At 37.8% G+C, this 27,279-nt stretch overlaps 5 protein-coding genes across 8 annotated transcripts in view; 4 read left to right on the plus strand and 1 right to left on the minus strand.

Annotated features, from left to right (window-relative positions):
* Nucleotides 1-7,692, plus strand: part of LOC116177871 (phosphatidylinositol-glycan biosynthesis class X protein-like) — a 34,450-nt gene extending 26,758 nt beyond the window's left edge. Inside the window, exon 6 of one of the 3 annotated variants that reach the window (XR_004146776.1) lies at nucleotides 6,882-7,347. The gene's annotated coding sequence lies outside the window, so the exon portion shown is untranslated. Of the gene's footprint in view, nucleotides 1-6,881; nucleotides 7,348-7,573 lie in introns of those variants that run through there. The other 2 variants (XR_004146775.1, XR_004146774.1) reach the window with 2 other exon arrangements.
* Nucleotides 7,693-7,772: 80 nt separating this feature from the next.
* On the plus strand, nucleotides 7,773-8,785 carry LOC116177873 (sesquipedalian-1). 2 transcript variants are annotated; one of them, XM_031497026.1, is made up of 4 exons: nucleotides 7,773-8,015; nucleotides 8,060-8,248; nucleotides 8,374-8,499; nucleotides 8,550-8,785. In XM_031497026.1, the coding sequence occupies exons 1-4, from the start codon at nucleotides 7,811-7,813 to the stop codon at nucleotides 8,729-8,731; spliced, it is 702 nt and encodes a 233-aa protein (XP_031352886.1). In that variant the 5' UTR covers nucleotides 7,773-7,810; the 3' UTR covers nucleotides 8,732-8,785. The 2 variants fall into 2 exon arrangements, with proteins under 2 accessions (XP_031352886.1, XP_031352887.1); XM_031497027.1 differs by having other exon boundaries at nucleotides 8,072-8,248.
* A 3,334-nt stretch (nucleotides 8,786-12,119) lies between these two features.
* LOC116178321 lies at nucleotides 12,120-13,369 on the minus strand. The gene is made up of 2 exons (XM_031497785.1): nucleotides 13,220-13,369; nucleotides 12,120-13,157 (listed from the first exon to the last, which is right to left on the minus strand). Exons 1-2 carry the CDS (start codon nucleotides 13,244-13,246, stop codon nucleotides 12,690-12,692), a joined length of 495 nt encoding a protein of 164 aa, XP_031353645.1. The 5' UTR covers nucleotides 13,247-13,369; the 3' UTR covers nucleotides 12,120-12,689.
* Nucleotides 13,370-16,874: 3,505 nt separating this feature from the next.
* Nucleotides 16,875-17,948, plus strand: LOC116178328 (mitochondrial 2-oxoglutarate/malate carrier protein-like). The gene is made up of 4 exons (XM_031497793.1): nucleotides 16,875-16,969; nucleotides 17,021-17,251; nucleotides 17,296-17,697; nucleotides 17,747-17,948. Exons 1-4 carry the CDS (start codon nucleotides 16,911-16,913, stop codon nucleotides 17,946-17,948), a joined length of 894 nt encoding a protein of 297 aa, XP_031353653.1. The 5' UTR covers nucleotides 16,875-16,910.
* Nucleotides 17,949-26,254: 8,306 nt separating this feature from the next.
* The window catches only part of LOC116178329 (protein FAM133-like), a 9,955-nt gene continuing 8,930 nt past the window's right edge, over nucleotides 26,255-27,279 (plus strand). Inside the window, exon 1 of the mRNA XM_031497795.1 lies at nucleotides 26,255-26,264. Coding sequence (XP_031353655.1) covers nucleotides 26,255-26,264 — 10 coding nt within the window. The remainder of the gene's footprint in view (nucleotides 26,265-27,279) is intronic.

Consider the following 27,279-nt stretch of genomic DNA (forward strand, 5'->3'; position numbering starts at 1 on the left):
AATTGAATTTTTTTAATAAATAGCAATGTAACTTTCATTACGCTAATGTCATAGAGATTTCTTTTCTCTTTTCGATGATGTAACATGTTAGTACCTACCTTAATACAAGAAATTTTTCAAAAAAATTATAATTACATCAATAATATTAATCTAGAGATCCTACATCAAAATAAAACAAATGAATGTGTACATTTCTTGAAGATAACACGAAATTAGCAATAATTGCTGCAGCAATTTCTCTCAGAATTCTCGGACGTTAATTTCAAGCTTTCCGCGGTTAGTTCACTGGCTTGCTTTTTTGAATACTTATTGTAATGAAAACGATTTTATTGCTAATAAGAAACATACACGTAAATGATCGACTTTAACATGAATAGTGCTTGCGTTTTCACCTGTAGTTTTTCGTGTTAATAGTAATAGTAATTATTATCCTGGCGGTGACCAGATGTAAGCTGTTTTTCCCAACCATCAGAATTACAATTTTCTGGAAAATAATAAAATTTAAAAAAAGGTATACTATTTCGATAACTTAAGTTCTACGAAACTACATGAAATGAAAATAAATGAAATCTTAGTTCTCTCTGTTAAATTAATCGTTGCCGATACTGGTGTAGAGCCGTGCCATTTTGATGTTTTTTTATGCACTAGCAATTTATCATTGTACCAGTTGTTTGTCTAAATTGATTGTAGATGTGTTTTTGTACTAATTTGATTTATCTTGTTTTTCATGTGTATTTCGGATGTCTCTCGTATTTTGTTTAACTGCATTTGACTCGATATCGGTAACTGATTTTTATTGTACGATTTGTTTGTTTCTCTTGCATTTTATTATGTAGTTGATTTATTTCTTGTATGAATTAGGCCGGGTTCTTTGTTGCTGGTTCTTTTTTCCTTGGATTTGCTCTGTGCAACCAAGCCTCGTGCGTTTCGAACGCATAAAACTCTCGATTGATTCAGTTACCTTCTTGCTTGTGTCTCATGTTCCAACACATAAAAAGAACCAACATATAATATACACAACGTAGGAGCCTAAGCCGGCTCTTACCGAGATGATGACATGAAAGTTAGATGGCTCTTGTTTCCCGAGAGTTGCCAACTGTGAGTGAAGATTGCAGTGCCGGCTTGGGGACCCTTAAGATCGTCACAAGTTTTTTACCAAATGCTTATTTGGTGCTTTCGGCTTACCAGCGTTTGTTTTTTTACCATTGCCTACTTTATTTTTGGGTGCGATTATTGTAGAAATTATTGAAATGTCTTAGGATTTTTGAGGATAACAGATGAGGGTGGTAAAATCATGCCTTGATCTGATTCAAAAGAAAGTCTTGGGGACAATGTAAGGGTTTTAGGAAGATAAGGCTCAGATAAATAAGCAAACCCGTTGGCATAGATTCAATGAATTACAGCAATCTAAGAAATCAAGTCATGGGACGACGGGGTTGCTTTTGAAACAGGCAGTGGCGTGCCTAGTAATTCCAACAAGGGTAGAAAGCCAGATATTTGGGGTTGGATGCCCGAAGGAGGACATCATCAACGTTTGCATTTTACATAAGAACGGCACGAGAGGCTCTTTGCATTATTCATGCGACCTTGCGGTGAATAATTAGATGCAGCAAAGATGCAATAATTCTTGTTGAAATGCAAAAAATGCGAGAAACTAACTTATAACGTTTGTATTTAGAACGCTCCACATACCATATTAGTTCGATGTATGTGATCTTATCTCTTCGATCACGTTACACGTACGTAACGTAAATTTTTCATTTGTCTAATCTCTCTTTTATAACACGTCATTGCAGCGACTGTCTGCGTCAGAATTCGACGACTGTCATAAAAACTTGGCATGGAAAATTTCGCAGCGCGTGCTGTAAGTGGCATCATTTTAGCGACACACGTTGAATTATTCATGACATTCAGTAGTCGGTGTTTTGCAGAATTAACGCTTGAAGTTATTTGCTTTTTATCTGTAGATCACGTCGTAAAATTGCAAAAAACATCGAGAATCATACAATGTCATGGGCAATTTGTGCTTTATAGTATCTTACTAACACCTACCTATATATGAGCATCTCTGAAGTTCATGGTCCTTCACACTAAAAGGGTCTAAACGTCTCATTTGGGAGAATTTTTCTCACCCCTTCATTCTTTGCTTAGGAATGTTGGACAATTTTTTGCATAGTCGAAAAGGGGATATTAAAAAACCTACAAAAATTCGCTAGTGGTTCCATATTTCTCAAAAAGTGTTTTTTATTGGCACTAAATTCTAAAAGTAAAAACAACACTAAGACACATATTCAAATGAAACGAATTAACTCTGTGCTTATTTTGTAAATAATCCCCCAGACTGAATAAATTGAAATATTCTCTTATACAGTATGTGTCACCCCATTATTTACATGATGTTGTTTACACAACAATATAAATTACGTACGTGTTGTACGTAATCATGTAAATAGTGGGGTGACACATACTGTATAAGAGAATATTTCAATTTATTCAGTCTAGGGGATTATTTACAAAATAAGCACAGAGTTAATTCGTTTCATTTGAATATGTGTCTTAGTGTTGTTTTTACTTTTAGAAAATGAACCCTATGCTTATGCAGAACGGAAGTAACCAAGAGCATCTGATGGGTCTCAAAGAACTCCAAGCATCTCTAAAGGGACAAATGCGAATAATTCAAAGGTTTTAAAAACAGTCTTTGCAGGACTTTTCAAAACCATTAGACACTTGTTTCAAAAAGGAAACTTTCATATACCTTTAAATGCACTTGGGCGCCTTTAAGGCTTGAAGTGTCTTAAAGGACCTTCACGATTTTATTTGATTTAAAAGATTTTGAACAGTTTCTTAGAGTTCGAATCACCATTTATTTTAAGAGATAGAAAAAAATGGACCTAGATGTCAGGAGCTCAATTTTTGAGAGAAAATCACCAAGCATAGAGCATCCTATATATTTTGGACTTTTTGAAAAGCGCGTAAAATTTCCCAAATTTTGATGTATCACATTCCTATTTATAATAAATAATAATAATAATAGGCATTTATTGAGCTAAACATGATATTAACTACATATTCTAATGAATAAAAAGTAATAAAAAAAAGCACGTTAGCTCAAAGGGGCGAAAGTTCAGACTGGTGGGCACCCAAGAGGGTACCACACTGTCTGTTCTACCACTTAACCCCATTCCATCGAGCTTTTAATAATCGACCACAAATGGCAGAATTGCATAATTTGAGTTTGTGCCAAACTTTAAGTGACAAGTTTCAAGTACTCCGCTGTCTATCCATTAGTAAGGTATACATTGCTTTTTTAAAAGATTTAAGAGAAGAAAACTTTGAATCAGTGAAAACGTTGTAATAGGAATTACTTATAAATTTTTGAAGCATTATAAGTGAAACATCTTTGAAAAATACTGGTATTATGACTTGGTAAAGAAGTGAAGTTTTTGTTTTTAATATTGACATTATGCATGTCCTTTCTAAATTTAATTTTGCTGTATAGGTAATCTGGTGTTTTCGTAGAAATGATGTTGTATAAGAGGCATGCTGCGTGTAACACTCTACGATTTGACATGTTAAGCCATTTAACCTCACTTAACTTATTACTAACATGGTCATATCTTTTTAGACCAAAGATAAGCCTAAGACAATTATTTGCAATATTGCTTTTTTATACATTTAAATATTTTTACTGCAGACATCTAGGTTTCCATGGGGAACAAAAGATGGCAGGATTGTTTAAAATGACATTTCTTGGTTATTTGGCAGTTTTTATTTGTTCCAAATATTTGTAATTTCAAATAACACACAAAAAACAAAGGACGTGAAAACTCATCTGAATAAAACACATAAATAATATAATATATAAATAAATAATGCAGATAATCAAGAAATCGTCGTTTTAAACAAGCCTGATATCTTTTGTTCACCATGGAAATCTAGATGTCTACAATAAAAATATTTTAATCTATAAAATGCAATATTAGAAATAATATTTAATAAACATAAATAAGTGATACATCAAAATTTAGGAAATTTTACACTCTTTTCAAAAAATCCAAAATATATAGTATGGTACATAACAAAAAATGTACTTTAAGGTCGTATAAGAAAAACCAAACACCCTGTATAAAAACTGTGCGATGAATTCCACATAAAAAAGTGCTCTAAGAAAGATTTTGCCAAATTCAAGAAAGTTATGGGGCATTAAAGAAATCGACTGAATTCGAGAAACGCCCCCTAGCAGCCAAACGTTTGGAGATAGCTGAATTCTTTATGCGCCAGTGATTTTCTCTTTAAAATTGAGCTTTTTTCTATCTCTTAAAATAAAGGGCATAAGTATATAAGGGTATACTGTAACTATACATGGTGTGACCCAAGTGCGGCAGTCTCCGCGTAAAATATTTGGCCTCTTTGAAAGCGAAAGTTTTGGAAAATCTGGCGAAAAAGACCAATAATAAATTTATAAAGTCAGTTGCGTACACCATTTGCAAGGGAAGATGGTAAAAAATACTACACGCATGTCACGTTTGTCCTCCACGCTTGATCAATGGTAGAACAACCTCAAAGTATCTGTACGTGTTGCGTTGTTTCACCTCGCATTAATTTCGATTCTATATCCTCTTCTGCACCGAGAGCGACTAAATTCAAAATATGAGGGTTGCGGTTAATCAAAAAGTAAGTAGTATTATGCAATCGTCGACCTCAAGGCATTAATGGGTTTGTATAGGTAGGCGAAACGTTTTTCCAAGATTAAGTGCATTTGAATTTCAAATGAGCCGCGAGTATATTGACACGTTTTGAATAATTACATTGAAGTGTACTTTTATTTGCATACGACGACAATGTAAGGTGGTCATTATGTCTAGTCTAAAGGACTGCGTCAAGTTTGGTCTACTCTCGTTCCACCTCATTAAGTGTAATAAAAATTTGCATGAGTGCCATGTTAATTACGGAGAATTTTTGAAAATAGAAAACTCGTCCTTGTTACACTTATCCAAACATCGGCCATGTACGTTTTGGGTATGAGAATTCCAAAATGAGGGGAGTCCAGAAACTTGTGGTCGGTGGACTTTAGTCCAGGAGCAGTACTATAGCTCTTGCTTTTAAGAAGGGTTTTATTGCGCCAAAGATGAGTCTCCTGTTGTACAGCTACCTTGTTCTGTTACCTGCTTGTATCCCAACCAGTTCTTTGTTTTGCAACTTATTTTTAACCTGTTTTTTACATCAAGTTTTGTGTATGTGCAAAATAAATAAATAAAAATCAAAATAAATAAATTATTATCAATCTCCGACTATTGCAACAAATTATCGTATACTGACAACAGTTTCACTATTCCGCAAGGTTTTTCGAATTTAAGTTTGCGATGACATACCCCTATGATTAGGCAACATACCTTACATCTGAAAAGAATGACGGTATGGAAAAAATACGAACGTTCTATACAATTGTGAAAGGTCATCGACCGTTCTGCGCAGATACAGGTGAGCAGAGATTTTCGCGACGAAGCTTCGCAGGGAGTTGGCGTGGTTCATTAGATATCGGTGGCTTTGGAAGTGTGCACGCGTAACGGTTTCTCAATGTTTATTTTGTTTTGAAAAGTGTAATTTTGCAGGTAATAATAATTTTATTTTCCTGTACTATTCACAATCTTGCAATTTCATGTTTGCATTTGTTTGTTGAAACACGGCGTGCTCCACTCTTTTGTTTTGAATACGGTTATGTCTTTATGCCATTTTATTAAGTATTAGCATTGAATAAGCACCTTAAAGAAGTATAACGCCCGTGTTAACTGATGAAATAAGAAAATCTGTCCAGGATTCTGTCGTCCCTCTGTTGTGGGGGAAAGAGAACCACAAATTTAAAGCTAGTTACCGACTTTGCAGATTTCTTTCCTTCTTTAAAATTCCAACGTTGCCAGATTTTTGGCAAGCGCTTTGAGTCTTTTATTCAATGCCAATAACAATATTATGTAAATTGTAAGGGAGGATCAATCTGAAATGTAAGATCATAAGGAACAATAAATAAAGTACAAAATGTAGTTTAATATAATAAGAAAACAACAAGAACTGTTCTTTACATAATAAACAATCAAACTTTACCTATCTCTATATAAGGATCTGGTAAATATGACAACATTGTTCAACTCTGATAAACAAGGAAAACAAAGGACCCCTAAGTATAACTGGTTTCCCTGTTTAAAATAGTCATTATTTACCGTCCGAGGCCAAATATCCTTCAATATTTGTGGTAATTAACCACTTTGAAGTGTATGCAACACACCTTACACCAATTTCAGGTTTTCCTATGTAGTTATACTTCTTTAAAGTGCTTATTCAATGGTATTAGTATTAATAATTTTTTTGTAACGACAATGGCTGCATTAGTCAAGATCATAGCCGCTGAGCGTTTTGTGGACCCGGGGCCCAACCCAAGCAAACGCTCGCATTTCGGTATGCCAGTCTACCGTATGTGCCTCATATGGGACGAGCTAAGGTTACACACGCGTCCATAGCGGCCTCCAGAATTCGAGTCGGAAGGAGGGACGGGTGGTAACCGGGACAAAGATACTGCGGTGGCTAGGTGGAAGGCCACGGGAAACCACCACTGAATTTTTCCGCACGAAACCCAGCTTCCATACCTTTACAGGTAAATGCGAAAAACCGTACAGAGAAGACGAGATTGAATGATAGGGCACGTGCTCGGACACGGAGGACTAGTGCACCTAGCTATAGAATATAGGCCAGAGGGCAAGGGAGGTGTAGGACGCTAGAGCAAATAGTTAGGGACGTAGGCATGGGTAGTTATGTAGAAATGAAAAAATTAGCGCAGGATAGGAAAAGGTGAAGCACTGCGTGCAACCAATCCTACGATGTTGTTACAGCAGACCAACCTTCCGTTCAGGACCTGAGTCATTAAAAGTTCGTGTTCCGCTTGCAGAAGTGATTGAACGTGATCATACCTAACAGTAACTCAAGAGGGTCTTAGAACTCCCCTCTGCTTTTCCAAGAATACTTCCAATTTTCAAAATCAGTGAAATTTTCTAGGAATCACACTTGACAAAAAACTGAATTGGAGCAAACATATCAGCTCAAAACCGAAAAAGCAAAAAAGGGCTTGCTGGGGATGTCTCCGCGCAATTGGGAGACTTTGGGGACCATCCCCGAAGGCTGTGCACTGTTGTGACCTATGCTCTTCTATGGAGCAATTGTTTGCATCGCATGGGTTTGGTAGAATCAATATCTTGTAGAGGATGTTACACAGACGATGAGATGGCCACCACATACTTTGTGAATGTCCTGGTCTAGACTGAGACGATCCATGTTAGAGGAATCCTGGCCGCTTCTGCTTCCAGCACCCTTAGCTTCATCTCACGTATGGGATGGTTTGAGTGACGTTGGGGGGCCGGACGACTCTATAGCGAGGGAAATAGGTATTACAAAGGGCCCGAATTTGAGGCCTAGATACGCGTGGCCCCGGTCCACCCTCCTATGTTAATCAAGAGAAGACGGCCTTCGAAGAGTGTTGCATTACAAAAGGAAGTTTATAGATCATAATGAGTTTTTTTTTTTACAGAAAAGTATTATGAAAAAGAAATGTTTCTAAGAAAACGATTAAAATCTTAAGAAGAACCAAAATTTTCTAAGAGAACAGCACTTCTTTAACGACGTTTAGATTACAAGAACAGTTTTGGGGTTGTGGTAATTTTAAGAAATGGGATTTTTAGACAATGACAATGTTGTTAAAAGTTAAAGGTGCATAACCTCAACTTCCTGCCTCGGCCCCACAAATAAACTATAAACATTACTTGCCATGAAAATTAACGAGAAGAATTTATGCGCGTTCGCAGTTTCTGCAACCCCAATTGACCGTGAAGGCTATCTCAATAAAAAGGGCGAAGTGAACAAAACATTTCAACGTCGATATTTCATTTTAAAAGGGAATTTGTTATTCTATTTCGAAAAGAAAGGCGACAAAGAGCCCATAGGCGTGATCATTTTAGAAGGATGTACAATCGGTAAGTAAGTAAGTTGTCGTCCCACGTACAAGTTCACATTTTAGAGCTTGATGAAGATGACGAACAGTTTAGCTTTAAAATCGAATTTCACGGTACAAACAACCGTAGTTACGTTCTCGGTGCCGAATCTCAGGAAGCAATGGAACAATGGATGAAAGCATTAGCGTGTGCCAGTTACGATTACATGAAATTAATGGTGGCCGAATTACAAAGGCAATTAGATGATATTGAAGGTTAGTGTCATTTTTTACCTCAATGACACTCATTTGAATATCTACTGCAATGATAACAAATTAAAGTATGGCGTCCTTCTCAAAAAATGGTTTAAATTGCAACAGTTTTTGGTATGTTCCTTTAGAGACGCCCGTTCCGTTGGCACAAGCAGTAGGCTCCCCAGTACCTCCTCCGCGTCAGAGACACAACCCCTTCAATAAACCGTCGAATAGTCCCCATCAGCGGTCGAACAGCATGCGTTCAGCGCCAGGTACGACTACTGAACCCTTTTGTCTTATGCTCTATGTTTGTTATTTCTAGGTCGAATGGACGAAAATGCAAGGAACAGCGACCCGCAAACCAACAAAGTTAGCATTTCGTTCTGGGAGTTGCATAATTCGTACGGTCGGCCGATACTTACCGATTTCAACTCCTGGAAGCACGCACAACGAATGCAAAAGGAGAAAGACACGGTTGTAACGGGAAATTTGATTAATTTGTAAATAAAATGGACTGTACTTATTTTTTGTTAGATTAGAATATACAATTAATTGACATTTTTTCCTACTGTATTTAGTTACAACTTATCGGTCAAAGTAATTTCAAAAAAAGAAACACCCCACTGTTTGGAGTAGTATGGCTTTATCTCACTCTCGCCTAGGCTTCTTCCAAGGAAGTCTCTGGCTTTTCAGAGTTTTCTAATCCATTTCAAAGCTCTAAAAGTCATGAATAATTTTTGAACTTGCAACCCCCTTAGTTAAAAATTTTAATGTTTTATGTTCCCTATTTTTCAAATCACCAAAATCTTGCAATTTGTATGCCACTTACTGAGGACAACCCCTCAGTGTTGGGCCTTGTCGTGTTGAGTGATTCAGTGATCAAGAAGGCGTAGACGGCTCCAAGTGAGAATTTTAGACAAGTACAGATAACGCCCTCGCAGCGACGTCAGAGGTATGGGTGAGAGGGGTGAGTCGCCCCCTCAGTTTTTACACAAAGGGGGCCGCGCCCCCTCTAAGAATGAGTAGATAAATCACTCAAAAGCGACTAACATATCTTCTAGTGCATGTGCATGGAGAAATTACAAAAAGTGTAGAAGTAGGGGATTATATTAAAGGAATTTGCCAGCAAAACTGCGGAAAGGCGGAAAATTTTTGGATATATTTAATTTTTTATACTAGCTTTTTTTTACAATGCTCAATAGTGCATTAAATAGGAACATTTTTGTAACTTTTGTATGTTCTAGTTCTTCATTATTTTTTAAATAAAATATTAATGACCTATGGCTATGGTTTTCTCAATCAAGTCAAGTATCTCGGAGTTGCTCAGTTGCATATAACTAGACATCCTCCAACACTTTTTGAAATTTTTTTCAAAACTTAACCCACTGCTTTACATTAATTCGTATACAATTTTGCATGGGAGGGCCCTTTCAGACTCCATGGTCACTGAACTAGAGGCTTAGGTATGTGGGGGTCCACCGTCCTATTGTAATTCAGATTACTCGGGATACTTGTGCAGCTGAAACTTGCTAGATAGATTACATAAGGTAACTTAACGAACCTCACTAGTAAATCTCGGGTCGGTGACATCTGGGCACCATCTCCGAACGTGGTGCGCCGCCATGGATATTTTTCATTTTTACCTATCTCCTTCTACAGGTTTGGTTCGATGGTTTTCAGTTTGGTGTCGTCGCAAAGATCTTGTAAATGAGCACATCCTGCGTGACGGGATTTTGTTTTTTCCCTACATGCGGAATTAACCACCTTTTGCAAGACGCTCGTCTTGAAAAACTGGAGAAGTCGATTTTCGGAGAAAAACAAAGGCCTATATTTTGAGTCGGAAAAATGAATTGCCTGAAATCGAACGGGAAAAAACATTTTCTTTTAGAATTTGGCCTGTAGAATCCATAATTTCAAACAGTTCCAAAATTGGGCTACTAGTTCAAAAGTTACAGCCCTTTGAATTTTTTTCGAAATTGGTTTTTTGTCCATAACTTTTGATTGAGAGGTCTAATCGAAAAAGTACGAATCGTTTTGGGTATTTTCTTGTAATAGTTCAACAAGTTCCAATGAGATGCCGCCACGTACGTAACTACCTTCAAAAGAACATTTCAATTTATTCACTTAATAGCCAGGGCGCCCACGTCCCACTCAAATTTCCTTAAAGGGCAGTTGAAAATGTACATTCTCTTGTAGGATCTGTGGAGCAATATTGTACTTCATATTATCCAGTATTTGGAAATGTCTTTTGTTTAAGCAATTGGTACCCGTGCGCCATCTCTTTGGTAAACGATAGACTTTCCTAAATCATTTCCAAGTGATAGCTGAAGATCTTGCTGTGAGATGTCGCCACTTTATTGGACGACGTTATTTTTGAATACTTTATAGAACCGAAAGAAAAAATTAATTGAACACATCGCAGGGAGTGCCTACTCCATACCTACCTTCGGCTACATCTAATCTTTTTCGATCAGACCTCTCAATCAAAAGTTATGGACTAGAAACCAATTTCGTAAGAAAATTCAAAGCGCTGTAACTTTTGATCTAGTAGCCCAATCTTGGAACTATTTGAAATTATGGATTCTACAGGCCACATTCTAAGAGAAAATGTTTTTTCCCGATCGATCTGAGACAATTTTTTTACGAGTCAAAAAAAAAGGCAGTGTAACCTTCCTTTTTTACCAAAAATCGACTACACCAAAATTTCTCGGGAAAACACTTTTTCTTATTAATTTTGGTGCGTAAAATTCAAAACGATTCGTACTTTTTCGATTAGACTTCTCAATCAAAAGTTATAGACTAGAAACCAATTTCGTAAGAAAATTCGAAGGGCTGTAACTTTTGATCTCTTCACAAGAAAAAAAAGGTCTTTGAACTCCCCTACTATTCCAAGAACACCTCCAATTTTCGGTCAGTAAAGTCTAGGAATCACACTTGACAAAAAAATTAAAAAAACTAAATTGGAGCAAACACATATTTAGCTCCAAGCCGAAAAAGCAAGTAGGGCTTTCTGGCAAAGCCGCCGTGGAGTTGGGAGACTTTGAGGGCCATCCCTGAAGGCTGTCTCGTGGCTGTACACTGCCGACCTATGCTCTGGTATGGAGCAATTGTCTTTGTGGCCTAGAATCAGACCCTCAACAAACCTTTAGCACTTCTTATATCATGTGCCTTGCTTCCACAGGCGCTATGCGAACAACTCTCGCCTCCACTAGATCTCTGCACGTGGGGGAGCAAAGCCACTAGAGCTCGTTCGAATGGTAGGTAATGAGTTAGCCCGACTGACCTCAACATACAGGTGTTTTATGGACGAGAGTCGGCCCTTCCACTTACAGCGGCCACTGTAAACAAGTCATAATAACTCAAGGCAACAAAACCCAACACATGGCTAAGTGAAACATGATGTTAGATTGTCGTCATGCAAAAGAAGCCTTCAAAGGGCCATCTCGTACGCAGGCGCGTTTTTGCACAAGGCTACTTGAGGTTACTACTGGGCATATTTTCTGGACTTCATGGGTTTGGTAGAATCACCATCTTGTAGAGGGTGTTACACAGACAAAGAGACCACACATCACATACTTTGTGAATGTCCGCTTCCCCTTCCAGCATTCATGTGTGATAGCTTGAGTTACGTTGAGGGGTCGGACGACTCTAGTCAGGGGGGTAGCACAGAGGGTCCGAATTAGAGGCTTAGGTACGTGGGGTGTCCACCCCCCTATCGTAACTCAGATTATTGGGGCACTTATGCAGTTGAAACTTGCTCGGTAGATTACATAAGGTAACTTAACTTAGAACGTCACTAGTAAATCTTCAATGGTTGGGACGCATGGGGTCTTTGGAATTAATTACTGTGAATCCATATATCTTTTTGTACACAATTTGATTTATTAAGAACCGTTTTACAAAAATTTTTTATAAAACAAAACGTGTATTAAACTAGATTTGTTTATCATAAACAATTGTTCCAAAAAACAGTTGTGAAGATACCAATACATCTAAGCTAATTGAAATGTAACAGTGCTTCTCTTAATTTAATACTCAATTATAACGTTACTGATCATACCCTCAACTCAAGCACATAATGATCCATTTTTTAAATAATTTAACAATGCATTCTTTAAATCTTCAAACTAACATCACAACAAACTCCGTATCTCTGTACAGAGAAACGTACATATTTTACAACGACTGGAATTTTGTATCCCACTTCAAATTTAATGGACAGAATGAACCATTTTTCCTTGCGATTTACAGAACACCGATGGCACACATATTCGGGAAATTTAAAGTATAGTCAAAAGAAACATTCACAGCCTACTACTAAAATTACACATAATGCCTGTTCCTGTGATCCACCCTGTATTCATAAAAGTCAAACGAAACTCTCGATTCCTACCAATTATCCGAAACTAAAATAAATAAACAATTGTGACCTCTATCAATCGAAAGAAGAAACGAAGCTCCCCTACTCGACAACCTTTAATCTTTCTAAATCCGAAACGACCTCGACCTCCGGTATGGTAATTTTGGTCAAATCGACGTCCTGATTGTTTTCGGCGATAATACTCTCAAGGGATTTCGCCTTCTTTAACTGCGACACCTCGTCCATAACCTTCTCGTGCACGGTCTCCTCCAAAATGCCCCTAACCAGGCTGATCGTTTCGGTCACGTCGTTATTCTCCGACTTCGTGCGGTGCCTCTCCTCCCGTTTGGTGTTGGTGTAAGGCTTGTAGCGGACGTGAGGAGTCGTCGGTCTCAATTGGAAACCGATCGAGACGTTACTGACGTACCGTGTGTTAATAGTGAGCATGTTATAAAGTGGCTTTTGCCGAATTTCTTTCAGGTACTCTTGTCGAGAGTTTGTATACGAAGCTAGCATTCCTAATTCGTGTAGGGCACTGTCTAATTCGTTAAGACGTGGGGCAGTGGGTAACTAGACCGGAAAAAAAAACGGGTGGTTGTTTCAGAAGGTCTCTCGTTTTTGGGTTTTCTTACCTCAATTTCTAGATCATCACATTGCATTTTAATTAATTTTTATTTGTACTAATTTTCTTATTATTTATAAACTGAAATTGTTTACATTAGCGTACAGCTGGTGCATTGGGCCTGGGCGCAGGGCAAATGCTCTGTAATGAATACATAATACAAAAACAAAGACGGAAATATACAAGTGTGGTTGTGCGACAAGAATGGGGATTATGTCAAGCCGGTATTACACACACCCACTTGGTGAAAGCTCTTGCTATGGGAAAAATTGAAACTGGAGGTCAATACCGCAAAACTGCTCTCAAGTTTCAATCTCAGGAAAACATCTTCCTCGGGAAATAAACTTCAATTCCGGTATTTGCGGGATAGATGGCCCTTGGTCTTGTACAATTTTTTCCGAAATTGGAATAATATGTCATTTTTATAGAAGCCCTAGCCTACTGCGTTTAAAGAAAAGAAAAGTGTTTCGCCTGAAAAACAAAAATTACGCTATTTTGATTATAGTGGTATAGTAGGTACACAACCGTACCAAAAAGTATAGCATATAGAAGAGCGAGCTCCTAGCGAGTTGGTAATTTTGCGATGTGTGTCCGTCTGTCCCGTTAGCATGATATCTCTAGCTATAGTCGAGTAAAATTAGAGTAATATTTGGCTCAAACCTAGAACAAATTCGGGACAAGCAACCGATGTCCGAAATTAGTAGTACCAATAATGTTGTTCAACATACTAAAAGTCCCCATATGTCCGAGGTGCGGAACATCCTGAAAATTGAGCCGCCATCTTGGATTTTCATGTTTTTTGCTAATAACTTTGTTATCATCATTTTTTTCGGAAAAAGTTAAGAAAGGGAATTTGCGAAGCTTTAAAATACGAATCCAATGCTTCTTTATTTCTCGAAATCGATTGAAAACTAAGAGAGTAATGATTTTTTTATTGTAGGTATCAATAATCGCACTATTAATACACGAATAACTTCGCGAATAATTCGATTTATCCGATAGGCAAAATTGATTGGAACTTTATAGACCAAAGACTAATTATTCTTTATCGATGCAACAATTTTCAGTCCAAATTTTAGTTTACCGCCCTCTCGTGGGGCAATATTTTCAAATAACTACCGAATGTTACTTTTACAATCATCATCAATAAAGTGGTCCAAGAAAGCGACAAGCAGAACTTAAGTCGAACTGATTAAAAAGATGCAGATCTCGTGGTCTGGGATACATATTTTATATAAATTTGAATCGGATGATATGTCAAGCTCGTAGTTTACTCGTATTCCAGCGGATTTAGCGACAGACCTCTCCATAATTAACTAAATGGATGCAACTTGCAAACAATAAGTGGTGCCGATTACATTTGAGACGGGTGTATACAGGTCCAGAATTGAATGGGTAAGGAATTGAACCATAAAGACTTTGGCTGGTTTACGAATCAAAACAATGTCTTGGAGCCTGTAAGAATGGAAAAACCCTGTGGACCGGATCTCATTTTGAAAATGCTGTTTTGCGGTTGCAAAGAGACGTGTTCTAATTCTTGTAGCTGTAGGAAGTCGGGGCTCAAATGCATTGCATGTTACAGGAATTGTACTGGCAATTTTTGCGGCAACAGCTTAGACCCAGAAAGTGGTGATGCTGAACCTTTACCCTAAATTGTCCATTGCAAATAAATATACGTTAATCATGTTTAGTTTTTTAATTAATTTAGACTATACCAGAAAAGGGGGATGAAGCGAGGGCAGATGGGCGGGGAGGGGGGTGAGGGCAGGAGGGTGGCCTAAGGGTAGGGGTATCACACATATCTCTGCTCATGTCTGAGGGAGAGGGGAGTGTTGCACTGTCGTATAGTATACACAGCGAATGCTGTATAGTGCGATTATTGATACAATAAAAAAATCATAACTCCCTTAGTTTTCCATCGATTTCGAGAAATGAAGAAGCATTGGATTTGTATTTTAAAGCTTCACAAACTCCCTTTCCTAACTTTTTCCGAAAAAAAAAATAATAACAAAGTTATTAGCAAAAAACATGAAAATCCAAGATGGCGGCTCAATTTTCAGGATGTTCCGCACCTCGGAGATATGGGGACTTTTAGTATGTTAAAGAGCATTATTGGTAAGATAATTTCTGGCATCGCTTGCTTGTCCCGAATTTGTTCTAGGTTGAACTCTAATTTTACTCGACTACTAATGAACCAATTACGATGAAATTTCGTTGCGTTCTTTATCAAATTTTTCGTGAATTGACAATGTAGGCCAAAAAATAAGGTCCTAAGTCCTTTTTCCATATATCTTAATCCGTAAAAATCCAACATGGCGTCCATAAGACGCTAAGAGGAAGTTTAATGAAGGGTTTACCGTAGTTTTAGAATTTAACTCCGCACCTCCAGCTACTGCCACTTTAAAGTTATAATATGCCGTCCCCTCCTCCTCCTCTCAGACTCGGAATAACCACATCATTTTAAAGACTGTACAGTTTTCTGTACGACATACCTCCCCTCAAAATCAAATTCGGTTAATTTTATTAAAACCAAGACAAAAATACAAAATAAATAAATTTTACACGTTCTTCATCAAGAAAATTTCTGTAGTTTTTAGTAAAATACCTAGGAAGGTTTCCTAAAACTACTTACATGCTTTTCAAGAGAATTCATTCCTTCTAAGAAGTTATTCGGGCACTATGAGATAGCGGCTCTCAAATGTCCTACGTTACCGAAGACATCTGCTGTTAAGTTTGGATCTTTTTTATGTCTTCTGGCCCAAGATCCATGAATTCCTTTTCCATTTCGCCCCTAAGTTTGAATCCTCCTCGTTTCAACAACTCGATCAACTGTCCTTACTGCTAGGTACCGGTACGGTGTGGAAGTAGTGCCATAAGTGACTCCGCATTCTTTCACAGGCTCGCGAGGGGAGTAGCGCCAAAGTATGGTCTGATCCAGTTGATCGTCATACGGTTTGTAGGGGTCATTACCACAGCATATTGTCCCCATCTGAGTAGCAACTGCGACAACTCTTCGGCAGTATGCTGCGCCCTTATCATTTTGTCGAGAGAGGAACACCTGGTCGTGATGGACTGAAATTTTCCATTTTTTACCCCACTTTTTTTAACCTGCTGTTACCTGTCAGCCAAAAATGCTGCAATAGTACTTTGTTGTCACACAATGTGACCAAAAATTATTCAAACCTGGGCTCATCCACATCTCTGTCCCTGTCAACGGTTTCTGTGACGTCATCCATCGCCTTATTACGACCCTGGAAAGCCGCCGAAACGTCTCGGTTCCATGGATTGGAGACATCAGGTAGCGGTCGGAACCCGCCGAAGAGCGAACGCAAAATCCCATCAGCCGACTTGTCAACGAACCGGGAGCCTCAGAAATCATATCAGTCGAGAGAAGGCAATCGGAAAACCCTAGTTAAATAAGCGAAACATCAGAAAGGCCTCAGGTGAACATGGCAAGGCGACCATACAATTGCGCACCGTACAGTATTATGGGCCTTGTGGATGGTTCAAGCCGCATATACAACCAAAGGCCCTTCTGTGTAAGTGAAAACGCCCCCGCAACTGATTTGAACGACGACGTCATTGACCAGACCAGAGAACCAACAAACAGCTAAGAAATCCAAGTGGGGTCATTCAAAAAAGTACGCAGCCGGCGAAATGCGTAACTATGAAAACATGTTTCGTGACAGATCCATGACATAATGGGAGACGCGGCACCATTACCGGCTTATACCAAGTTCCTGTTCGCCTCAACTTCTGGGTGGTGTTGCTTTCACTGAAGGTCTAGTAGTAATTAAAGTTAGTTCCTTAGAGTTGCGGCTACGTTGGTATGCTACCCTCTGGACTTGGTAAAGAATCGCATGCAGGTGTACGGGAAAATAAATAAGGGTAAAATTACGGCAAAGGATGTTGTAAATCTAACACTGAAGGATAAGGGGTTCTTGGGATTATACAAGGGTTTGGGAACGAGCATGGTTAGGCAAACTTTGTATACCGGCACGCGAATGGGCATGTATCAAGCGTTGCTTGATCACGTAAACAAGTGAGATCGGTAGCCAATGAGCCTTACTAACTTGTTTCTTGCAGTACATATGGGCCGCCGAATTTATTGGTAAAGTGTGGACTCGGCGTAGTGTCCGGTGCCATGGGTGGAATCGCTGGGCTTCCTCCCGATGTGGCACTCACCAGAATATCGACCGATGAACTATTGCCACCCGATAAAAGACGCAATTATAAAGGCACTGTAGACGCTCTGACTCGAATGTACAAGGAGGAAGGCCCATCGACACTTTTCCTCGGTTTGACTCCAGTGGTTATAAGAGCCGTGCTTCTAAACACAACGCAAATACTTACCTATTACCAATTTAAAGAATCCCTTCTAAGATCTGGAATGATGGGCGACAACCCCTCAACACACACCCTTTGCAGCATGCTATCCGCGTTTGTAACAACGTGCGTAGTACTACCCATGGACATGGCAAAAACAAGGTAAAATTTGTTCAAAAAAGCACGAAGACTTACGACAGATCTATTCCAGAATGCAGAATATGCAAATAGTCGACGGTAAACCGGAGTACCGGAATTTGGGCCATGTTTTAACGAGCGTAATACGACGTGAAGGTCCTCTGGCTCTGTGGAGCGGATTTACGCCTTTGTTGATACGTAACGGCCCGCAATTTATTGTCATCTTTGTCGTTTACGAACGATGTGTAAAATTGTATCGACAACTAATGACATAAAGAATATCTGCATCTTCTCTAAACCTCTTGAACATTTATACACAGTGTTTTTATTAATCCTTTACATCTCTACACATCTCCCTCTATTTATTTTGCCCTTTTGAGTACTTTCTTCCAGTGTGTTTCGACATATTCGCTCGTAAAGTTTTGACATAACCCTTCCAGACGTCCCAATCTTCCTTTGTGAGTACCGTCCTCCGACAACCTGTTCTTGACGTATAAGGAATTATTTATATCCGATCACAATAAGGAGTCGAGGAGGAGACTATGGTTGGTAGAAATTAATCCATTTTGTTGGGACCTTTCATTAGAGTATCATGAAGGATAAACCAAAATGAGGACCCTTAGAAGAACGCTTCTAGAAAGACGAGTAGTGTACGTGTATCTACCGGGGCACTGTCATTAACGACAGGGCTACATCATGTGGGGTCGGTGACATCTGGGCACCATCTCCGAACGTGGTGCGCCGCCATGGAGATTTTCCATTTTTACCTATCTCCTTCACCAGGTTTGGTCCGATGGTTTTCAGATTGGTGTCGTCGCAAAGATCTTGTAAACGTGACGGGATTTTGTTTTTTTCCCTACATGCGGAATTAACCACCTTTTGCAAGACGCGCGTCTTGACAAACTGGGGAAGCCGATTTTCGGAGAAAAACAAAGGCTATACACTTGCCTATATTTTGAGTCGGAAAAATGAATTGCCTGAAATCGACCGGGAAAAAACATTTTCTCAATCCTCTCAATCAAAAGTTATGGACTAGAAACCAATTTCGAAAAAAAATTCAAAGGGCTGTAACTTTTGAACTAGTAGCCCAATCTTGGAACTGTTTGAAATTATGTATTCTACAGGCCACATTCCATAAGAAAATGTTTTTTCCCGGTCGATCTCTTGCAGGATCTGTAGAGCAATTGTACTTCAATTATCCAGTATTTGGAAATGCCTATTGTTTAAGCAATTGGTACACGTGCGCCATCTCTTTGATAATCGATACACTTTTCCAAATTATTTTCTTGTAATAGTTCAACAGGTTCCAATGAGATGCCGCCACGTACGTCTCTACATTCAAAAGAACATTTCAATTTATTCACTTAATAGCCACGGCGCACACGTCCCACTCAATTTTCCTTAAATGGCAGTTGAAAATGTGCAAACTCTTCTAGGATCTGTAGAGTAATTGTACTTCAATGATACCGTATTTGGAATTGTCTCTTGTTAATTCATTTGGTACACGTGCGCCATCTCTTTGGTAAACGATAGACTTTCCTAGATCATTTCCAAGTGATAGCTGAACATCTTGCTGTGAGATGTCGCCACTTTATTGGACGACGTTATTTTTGAATACTTTATAGAACCGAAAACAAAAAATTAATTGAACACATCGCAGGGTGTACCAACTCCATACTTACCTTCGGCTACATCTAATCTTTTTCGATCAGACCTCTCAATCAAAAGTTATAGACTAGAAACCAATTTCGTAAGAAAATTCAAAGGGCTGTAACTTTTGATCTAGTAGCTCAATCTAGGAACTGATTGAAATTATGGATTCTACAGGCCACATTCTATAAGAAAATGTTTTTTCCCTGTCGATCTGAGACAATTTTTTTTTCTGGCCAAAAAAAAAGACAGTGTACAACCTTCCTTTTTTTCAAAAAATCGACTACACCAAATTTTCTCGGGAAAACGCTTTTTCTTATTAATTTTGGTGCGTAAAATTCCAAACGATTCGTACTTTTTCGATTAGACTTCTCAAAAAAAGTTATAGACTAGAAACCAATTCGTGAGTTTTTTGTAAATAATTAAATATTCAAAGCAAAAAGCATGGTCCTGACATCTATCACTATTAATGAAGACTAACATTATATCGATAAATGCAGGATACTTTATTATTACCATTATTTTAATTACGCCTATTTCTGAAAGATGTCGCCACACAACTTTTTAAATATAATTCATGAAACCAACGTTAGATGTCGGAGCATTTTTTTACTTACAGTAACCATTAATTAACCTCAAATGTACAAATACCTAAAAGTTTGTTTATTTTTTAATCAAAAAATTAACTTTATTATCGCTCCTTTCGTTCTTACAGGTTTAAATTAGGGAACTACTGGGAGTGACAGGAAAGCAGCAGACTATTGAGGAAAATGAAACTGATCGCTCTCGGTCATCGGATCGGAAGACATATAGTTCTCGATGGATGAGAAACGTTAGCATTGAATTCAGACAACACAAATTGTAATCCAAACAAGCGGACACGATGGAGAAACGGTTCAAACATCTCAACGTTAAAATCGAAGCGTTCACATGTTTGCAGCAGCTGCAGATGGTGCGAAGCTATTTTTAAAAAAATTTAGCTTCGAGGAATGATTTGATAGAACTACAGATACAAAAACGGTTATGGAACGGGACAAAAGTGTTACATAGTTTGCAAGGACGAAAAATGGATTGTTATTTTTGCGAACTTCGAGTAAAAATTGTAAATCGTACCAGTGTCGAATGTTCTATCGACTTTAAACGAAATCCCGTGCAAGAAATTACCAATAACAGTAGAAAATTAGTTTTCCGATCATTGAGTATGATGTGTTGCCTACAAACCAGGCTATATATTTATCAAGTTTATTTCTGTCGTATCCGACCGTTGGCTCAGTTAGTCCATTTTGGCCTTTAGAATACAAAACGACCAGAGCCTGAACACCTACATCAAATGATATGTAACCTTTGTTTATTGACTACGGTCATTGAATAATTTTAGTTTATTCCATAATTAATAGTTGATGATCTTAAATATCGTCCCATCATCTGGCGTAATTAAGTCAGACTCAGATGTTACCAATAAATGTAGAGCACCTCTATATTACCATTATATTAGTTGTTTAAGCTAAAGGACAGATGTCACCACTAGCACGAAACAGATTTCCTTTAACACAAGAGCTGCGAGTTCATGAAGCTAACGTTAGATGTCGAAAAGTTACGTTTTCAAATGTAAATCCTTTATGCAAAAAGGGACTCGTTTTGATCACTATTTTGTAACATTTCGGCAGAGGGTAGCAATAAACACTTATCTCATTACGGTGTCCTTCATGTACTTAATTGGGGATAATCAAGCAAAGCCCGACCATTGTTTATTTAAACAATGGCCCGACATTTCAATATGGGTATTCGATATTTGTGTAGCCTGGTTTGTAGGCAACACATCATGCTCAATGAACAGAAAACGAACATTAATTGTTTTTGCAAATCGTAATTTCTTATGCATGGGAGTTTATTTAAAGCACTTGGAAGTACAATTTCAATACAGGTACATTAAAGTGAACCATTTTACAACAACTTTCACATGAAGATCGCACAAACAACACCTTTTTGGGTGCTTGCAAACTGCGTAACACTTTCGCTCCGTTTCGTTGCCAATTTCACTTCCGTTTTTATAACTTTAGTTCTGTCGAATGAACTCAAGGCTCAATTGTTAACGAATAGCATTGCACCATTGTAATCGTTTTAACGTTGAGAAGTTTGAATTGCGTTTGAATGGGTTTTCTGTGAGTTCTCCAACGTGTCCTCCTGTTTTGGTTACAAAGCCTTTCCCTTTTCAATTTGTGTTGTCCGAATTCAATGCTAACTTTTCTCACCCATCGAGAACTACCAGTCTTCCGATCGGACGACCCAGAGCGATCAGTATCTTTTTCCGCCATGCCCGAGCTGCCGCTTTCCTGTCACTGCAAGTAGCCAGTTCACAATTTAAACCTGTAAGCGAGAGAGAAATGATAACAAAACAAAGTTCAAGTTTTGATTATAAAAAAAACAAACATTTATGCATTAGAGGTTAAATCTTCATATATCTATGGTTAAAATTACCGCTCTGACATCTAACGTTAGTTTCAAAAAGTATATAAAAAAATTACTGTGGCGACATCTTTGAGGTGTACGTTCTAACTAAAATAATGTTGGTAATAAAGTGTCCTGCATTTTTCGATAACATGTTAGTCCCCAATAATAAAGACAGATGTCACCACAATGTATTCTGCTTGGATTATTTTAATATTACCAGCTTTGAAATGTATTTTATAATCAACGATTACCAGAAACTCAGGCAAGGCTATAAACATTATGAGATTTGTGCCTTTCACTGTCAAAGAAGTAAACCACGAAACTCGAAAATTAAACTTTTCGCTCCTGTATTATAGCGTATTCCTTTTCGACAGCGTTTTTGGATTTCCATAGGACAGGGCGAGTGAACGAACGGCCGTCCGTACAGATTTTTTGACGATTTTAATCAAGTATCTGTTCGCAATATACGAGTTAAATCGCCATAAGAGTACGCCGCAATAAATAAGAATTTTAAAAGGGTGTTCATTTTAAGGCCTTTGAGAGCCAAGTTTCATGTGCATTAGGTTAGATACAAGATTTGTAAAAATTTAAAACGCCCAAACTAATCTGGCCTAACCTAACTAGCATTCTAACCTAACCTTCAATCAACTCCTGATCATGATATAAGATTTCTGAGACCTAACTAGCACGGTAACCTAACCTCACTTAAATTTTATTGTAACATTCGATCTCCTCGCACATTATATTCTCCTGATACCAGATTTCTGAGCTAACCTAACTAGCACGCTAACCTAACCTCACTTAAATTTTATTGTAACATTCGATCTCCTCGCACATTATATTCTCCTGATGCCAGATTTCTGAGCTAACCTAACTAGCACGCTAACCTAACCTCACTAAAATTTTATTGTAACATTCGATCTCCTCGCACATTATATTCTCCTGATACCAGATTTCTGAGCTAACCTAACTAGCACGCTAACCTAACCTCACTTAAATTTTATTGTAACATTCGATCTCCTCGCACATTATATTCTCCTGATACCAGATTTCTGAGCTAACCTAACTAGCACGCTAACCTAACCTCACTTAAATTTTATTTTAACCTTCGATCTCCTCGCACATTATATTCTCCTGATACCAGATTTCTGAGCTAACCTAAATTTTGTGAGGTTAGGTTACCGTCTTAGTTAGGTTACTCGAAATGGCATCAGGAAATATAATATGCGAGGAGAATCGAATGTTACAATAAAAATTTAGTGAGGTTAGGTTAGCGTGCGTAGTTAGGTTAGCTCAGAAAATCTGGCATCAGTGAGAATATAATATGCGAGGAACGAATGTTAGCAATAAAATTTAAGTGAGGTAGTTACCGTGCTAGTTAGGTTAGCTCAGAAAATCTGGCATCAGGAGATTAATTTGCGAGGAGATCGAATGTTACAATAAATTTTAAGTTGAGGTTAGGTAGCGTGCTAGTTAGAGTTAGCTCAGAAATCTGCATCAGAGATATATATTGCGGGAGATCGAATGTTACAATAAAATTTAAGTGAGGTTAGGGTAGCGTGCTAGTTAGGCTTAGCTCAGAATCTGGTATCAGAGAAAATAAGTGTGCGAGAATAATGTTGCAAAATAAAAATTTGTGAGGTTAGGTTACCGTGCTAGTAGGTTAGCTCAGAAATCTGGTATCAGGAGAATATAATGTGCAGGGAGATCCGAATGTTACAATAAAATTTTATGAGTTTAGGTTAGCGGGCTAGTTAGGTTAGCTCAGAATCTGCATCAGGAGAATATAATATGCAGGAGATCGAATGTTACAATAAAATTAAGTGAGGCAGGTTAAGCGTGCTAGTTATGTTAGCTCAGAAATCTGGTATCAGGAGAATATAATGTGCGAGAGATCGAAGGTTAAAATTAAAATTTAAGTGTAGTGTAGGTTGCGTGTAGTTAGGTACTCAGAAATCTGGTATCAGGGAATACAATGTGCGAGGAATCGAATGTTTACAATAAAATTTAAGTGAGGTTAGTTAGCATGCTAGTTAGGTTAGCTCAGAAATCTGGATCAGGAGATATAATGTGCGAGGAGATCGAATGTACAATAAAATTTAGTGAGGTTAGGTTACGCGTGCTAGTAGTTGCTCAGAAATCTGGTATTCGGAGAGAATAAATGTGCGAGGAGATCGAATGGTTACAATTAAAATTTTAGTTGAGTTAGGTTAGCTGCACGGTTAGGTTAGCTTTCAGAAATCTTGGCATCAGAGAAATATAATATGCGCAGAGATCCAATGTTACAATAAAATTTAAGTGAGTTTAGGTTAGCGTGCTAGTTAGTTAGCTTCAGAAATCTGGTATCAGGAATATAATGTGCGAGGAGAATCGAAGGTAAAATAAAATTTAAGTTGAGTCAGGTTAGCCGTGCTAGTGTTAGAGTAACTCAAAATTGGTATTCAGGGACGATATAATGTGCGAGGAGATCGAATGTTACAAATAAAATTTTAGTGAGGTTAGGTTAGCGTTGCTAGTTAGTAGCTCCAAAAATCTGGTATCAGGAGATTAATGTTGCGAGGAGATCGATGGTACAAAAAAATTTAGTAGGTTAGGTTAGCGTTGCAGTTAGGTTAGCTCAGAAACTGACAGGAGAATATAATATGCGAGGAGATCGAATTGTTACAATAAATTTATGAGGTTAGGTTCCGCTGCTAGTAGGTTAGCTCAGAATCTGGCATCAGGAGGAATATAATATGCGAGGAAATCGAAGTTACAATTAAAATTTAAGTGAGGTTGTTAGCATGTCTATTAGGTTAGCTCAAAAATCTGGTATCAGAGAATATAATGTCGAGGAGATCGAATGTACAATTAAATTTTAGTGAGGTTAGGTAGCGTGCTAGTTAGGTTAGCTCAGAAATCTGCGTATCAGGAGATTAATGTGCGGGAGATCGAAATGTTACATAAAATTTTAGTGAGTTAGGTTAGCGTGCTTAGTTAGGTGTAGTCAGAAAATCTGGCATCAGGAGAATATATATGCGAGAGATCGAATGTACAATAAATATTTTAGTGAGTTAGGTTCCTGCTAGTTATTACTCAGAAATCTGCTCAGGAGAATATAATATGCAGGAGATCGAAATGTTACAATTAAAATTTAAAGTGAGGTTAGGTTACCGTGCTAGTTAGCGTTTTACTCAGAAATCTGATCAGGAGAATTATAATATGCGAGGAGATCGGAATGTTACAATAATTTAAGTGAGGTAGGTTTAGCGTGCTAGTTAGGTTTAGCTCCAGGAATCATGGGCATCAGAAATATTAATATTCTATATATCTATCTATATATTATTTAAGTGAGTAGTTACCGTGCTAGTAGTTAGCGCAGAAATGCGTTGCATCAGGAGGAGATGGGTTATAATGTGCGAGGAGATCGAATGTTACAATAAAATTTAGTGAGGTTAGGTTAGCGTGCTATTGGTAGGCTCAAAATCTTTATTCTATGGAGAATATATCGAGGAGATCGAATGTGCAATAAAATTTATAGGTTTAGCTGCTAGTTAGGTAGTCAGAAATCTTATCTTGAATATAATGCGAGGGAGATCGCAATGTACAATAAAATTTTAGTGAGTTAGTTAGCGTGCTGTTAGGTTAGCTCAGAGATCGGTATCAGGAGAATATAATGTGCGAGGAGAACGAATGTTACAATAAAATTAAGTGAAGTTAGTGTTAGCGTGCTAGTAGGTTAGCTCAGAAATCTGCATCAAGGTAGTTATATATATATCTTAATGTTACAATAAATTTTGTTGAAGGTTAGTTGCTTATCTCATAAATCTGGTTATCAGGAAAAATAATTGCGAGGAGATCGAATGTTTACAAAAAATTTTTGGTGAGGTTTAGGTTAGCGTGCTATTAGGTTAGCTCAGAAATCTGTATCAGAAGAATATAAATGTGCGAGGAGATCGAATGTTACAATAAAATTTAAGATGAGTCTAGGATAGCATTGCTGTAGGGTTAGCTCAATCTGTATCAGGAGAAAATAATGTGCGAGGAGATCGAATGTTTCTTATAAAATTTAGTTAGGGTTAGGATAGCATGCTAGTTAGGTGTAGCTCAGAAAGTCTGGGTGGTATCAGGAGAAAATATTTGGCAGGAGATCGATGTTGCAATAAAATTTTTGTGAGGTTTAGGTTACCTGCTAGTTAGGTTAGCTCAAAATCTGGCTCAGATGAATATAATATGCGTGGAGATCGATATGTTTGCGATGAAGATATGATGAGGTGGTTAGTGGTGGGTAGGCGTGCTAGTATAGTTAGCTCAGAAATCTGTGCACAGGAAATATAAATAATGCCGTGAGTTAGGAGTCTGTATAGTGTTTTGCAATAAAATTTAAGTGAGGTTAGGTTAGCATGCTAGTTAGGTTAGCTCAGAAAAATCTGGCATCAGGAGAAATAATATTGCGAGGAGAATCGGAATGTTGCATAAATTTTTGTTAGGTTAGTTAGCGATGCTAGTTGGTGAGCTCAGAACTGTTCAGGAGAATATAATGTCGAGGAACAGTTACAAATAAAATTTAAGTGAGGTTAGTTAGCGTGCTAGTATAGGTTGGCTCAAATCTGCAATCAGGAGATATAATATCGAGGAGATCGATGTTGCAATTAAATTTTGTGAGTTAGGTTAGCGTGCTAGTAGGTAAGCTCAGAAATCTGGGTATTCAGGAAAATTTAATTGGCGAGGAGATCGAATTCAATAAAATTTTAGTAGTTAGTAGCTGTAGTTAGTTATACTCAGAAATCTGGTATCAGGAGAATATAAGTGCGAGGAAGCGATTACAATAAATTTAAGTAGGTTAGGTTAGCGTGCTAAGTTAGGTTAGCTCAGAAATCTGCATTCAGGAGAATATAATGTTTCGAGGAATCGAATGTTACAATAAAATTTTTGTAGGTTAAGTTAAGACGTTAGTTAGGTTAGCTCAGAAATCTGTATCAGGAGAATATAATGTGCGAAGGAGATCGAATGTACAATAAATATTTTTGTGAAGGTTAGGTTAGCTGCTATTAGGTTAGCTCAGAAATCTGTCAAGAATATAATGTGCGGGGAGATCGAATGTATACAATAAAATTTAAAGTGAGTTAGGTTAGCGGCTAGTTTAGGTTAGCTCAGAAATCTGGATTCAGGAATATAATATCGCAGGAGAAATCGAATGTTGCAATAAAATTTAAGTGAGGTTTAGATAGCATGCTAGTTTAGTTAGCTCAGAAATCTGGTATCAGGGAGAAAATAATGTGCGAGGAGATCGATGTTGCAATAAAAATTTTAGTGAGTTCAGGATAGCAGCTAAGTTAGTTAGCTCAAAATCTGGTATCAGGAGAAAATAATGTGCGAGGAGATCGAATGTTGCATAAAATTTGTAGTTAGGTTACCGTTGCTAGTTAGTAGCCAGAAATCTGCATCAGAGAATATAAATATTGCGAGGAGATCGATGTTACAGATAAATTTTAGTGAGGTTAGGTTTAGCTGCTAGTTTTAGTG

This window comes from Photinus pyralis, unplaced genomic scaffold, assembly GCF_008802855.1.
Source record: "Photinus pyralis isolate 1611_PpyrPB1 unplaced genomic scaffold, Ppyr1.3 Ppyr1.4_LG8, whole genome shotgun sequence".
Classification (NCBI taxonomy): Eukaryota; Metazoa; Arthropoda; class Insecta; order Coleoptera; family Lampyridae; genus Photinus; species Photinus pyralis.